A 638-nucleotide genomic window follows, 5' to 3' on the forward strand; every position below is an offset into this window, starting at 1 on the left:
GGGAGAAGAGAGGGGGGGCAGCCCCAAAAAACCTCATCATCCCCAAAGCCCCTTGAAGCTCCCCCAGTGGGTTGGGCTGAAGAACACCTTCTAGGAGGACCCCAAGACCCTGTGACGAACGTTGGGGGGATGCTCTAGCCAGCCCCATCCCACCGGGAGAACACCTTCTAGGAGGACCCCAAGACCCTGTGACGAACGTTGGGGGGATGCTCTAGCCAGCCCCATCCCACCGGGTGCCAGCATTTTTTGGGTCCCCACCTGGTCGCGGAAGGGCAGGTTGGAGAAGACAGGCAGGTTCTTGGCCCATTTCACAGCCATGAAGAGGAGCCGCGCCGAGGTCTCATAGACATTTTCAGGGCTGGCTGCTGGGCACGGTGCCACCTGATCCCTCGCTGGCCACCCGCTCTGGCTCGCTGCCCGTCACATCCACCGTCTCATCAGCTACAGGGACAGAAGGGGACGCTGGTGGTCACTGCACCATGGGGACAACCCACTGCCTGTCCCTTCCCCACCAGTGGTCACTCACCGTCCTCAGGCTCCAGCTTGGCGCAGGTCTCGGCAGTCATCAGGCTGGCCATGAAGCGATGGTTGGTGGGCGGCGTGGGCGCTCGGGGACCTGGGGTGACGGTGACGGTGGC

General features: G+C 63.3%; 1 protein-coding gene across 1 annotated transcript in view; it reads right to left on the bottom strand.

Annotated features, from left to right (window-relative positions):
- LOC104471113 (photoreceptor-specific nuclear receptor-like) overlaps window positions 1–635 on the bottom strand; it is a gene marked incomplete at its 5' end in the record, with an annotated part of 1,259 nt that extends 624 nt beyond the window's left edge. The window contains 3 exon segments of the mRNA XM_010086343.1: window positions 259–387; window positions 389–441; window positions 527–635. Of these exon segments, the coding sequence (XP_010084645.1) occupies window positions 259–387; window positions 389–441; window positions 527–635 (291 nt within the window).
- Window positions 636–638: the final 3 nt, after the last annotated feature.

The sequence above is a fragment of the Pterocles gutturalis genome, unplaced genomic scaffold (assembly GCF_000699245.1).
Source record: "Pterocles gutturalis isolate BGI_N339 unplaced genomic scaffold, ASM69924v1 scaffold1276, whole genome shotgun sequence".
Lineage (NCBI taxonomy): Eukaryota > Metazoa > Chordata > Aves > Pterocliformes > Pteroclidae > Pterocles > Pterocles gutturalis.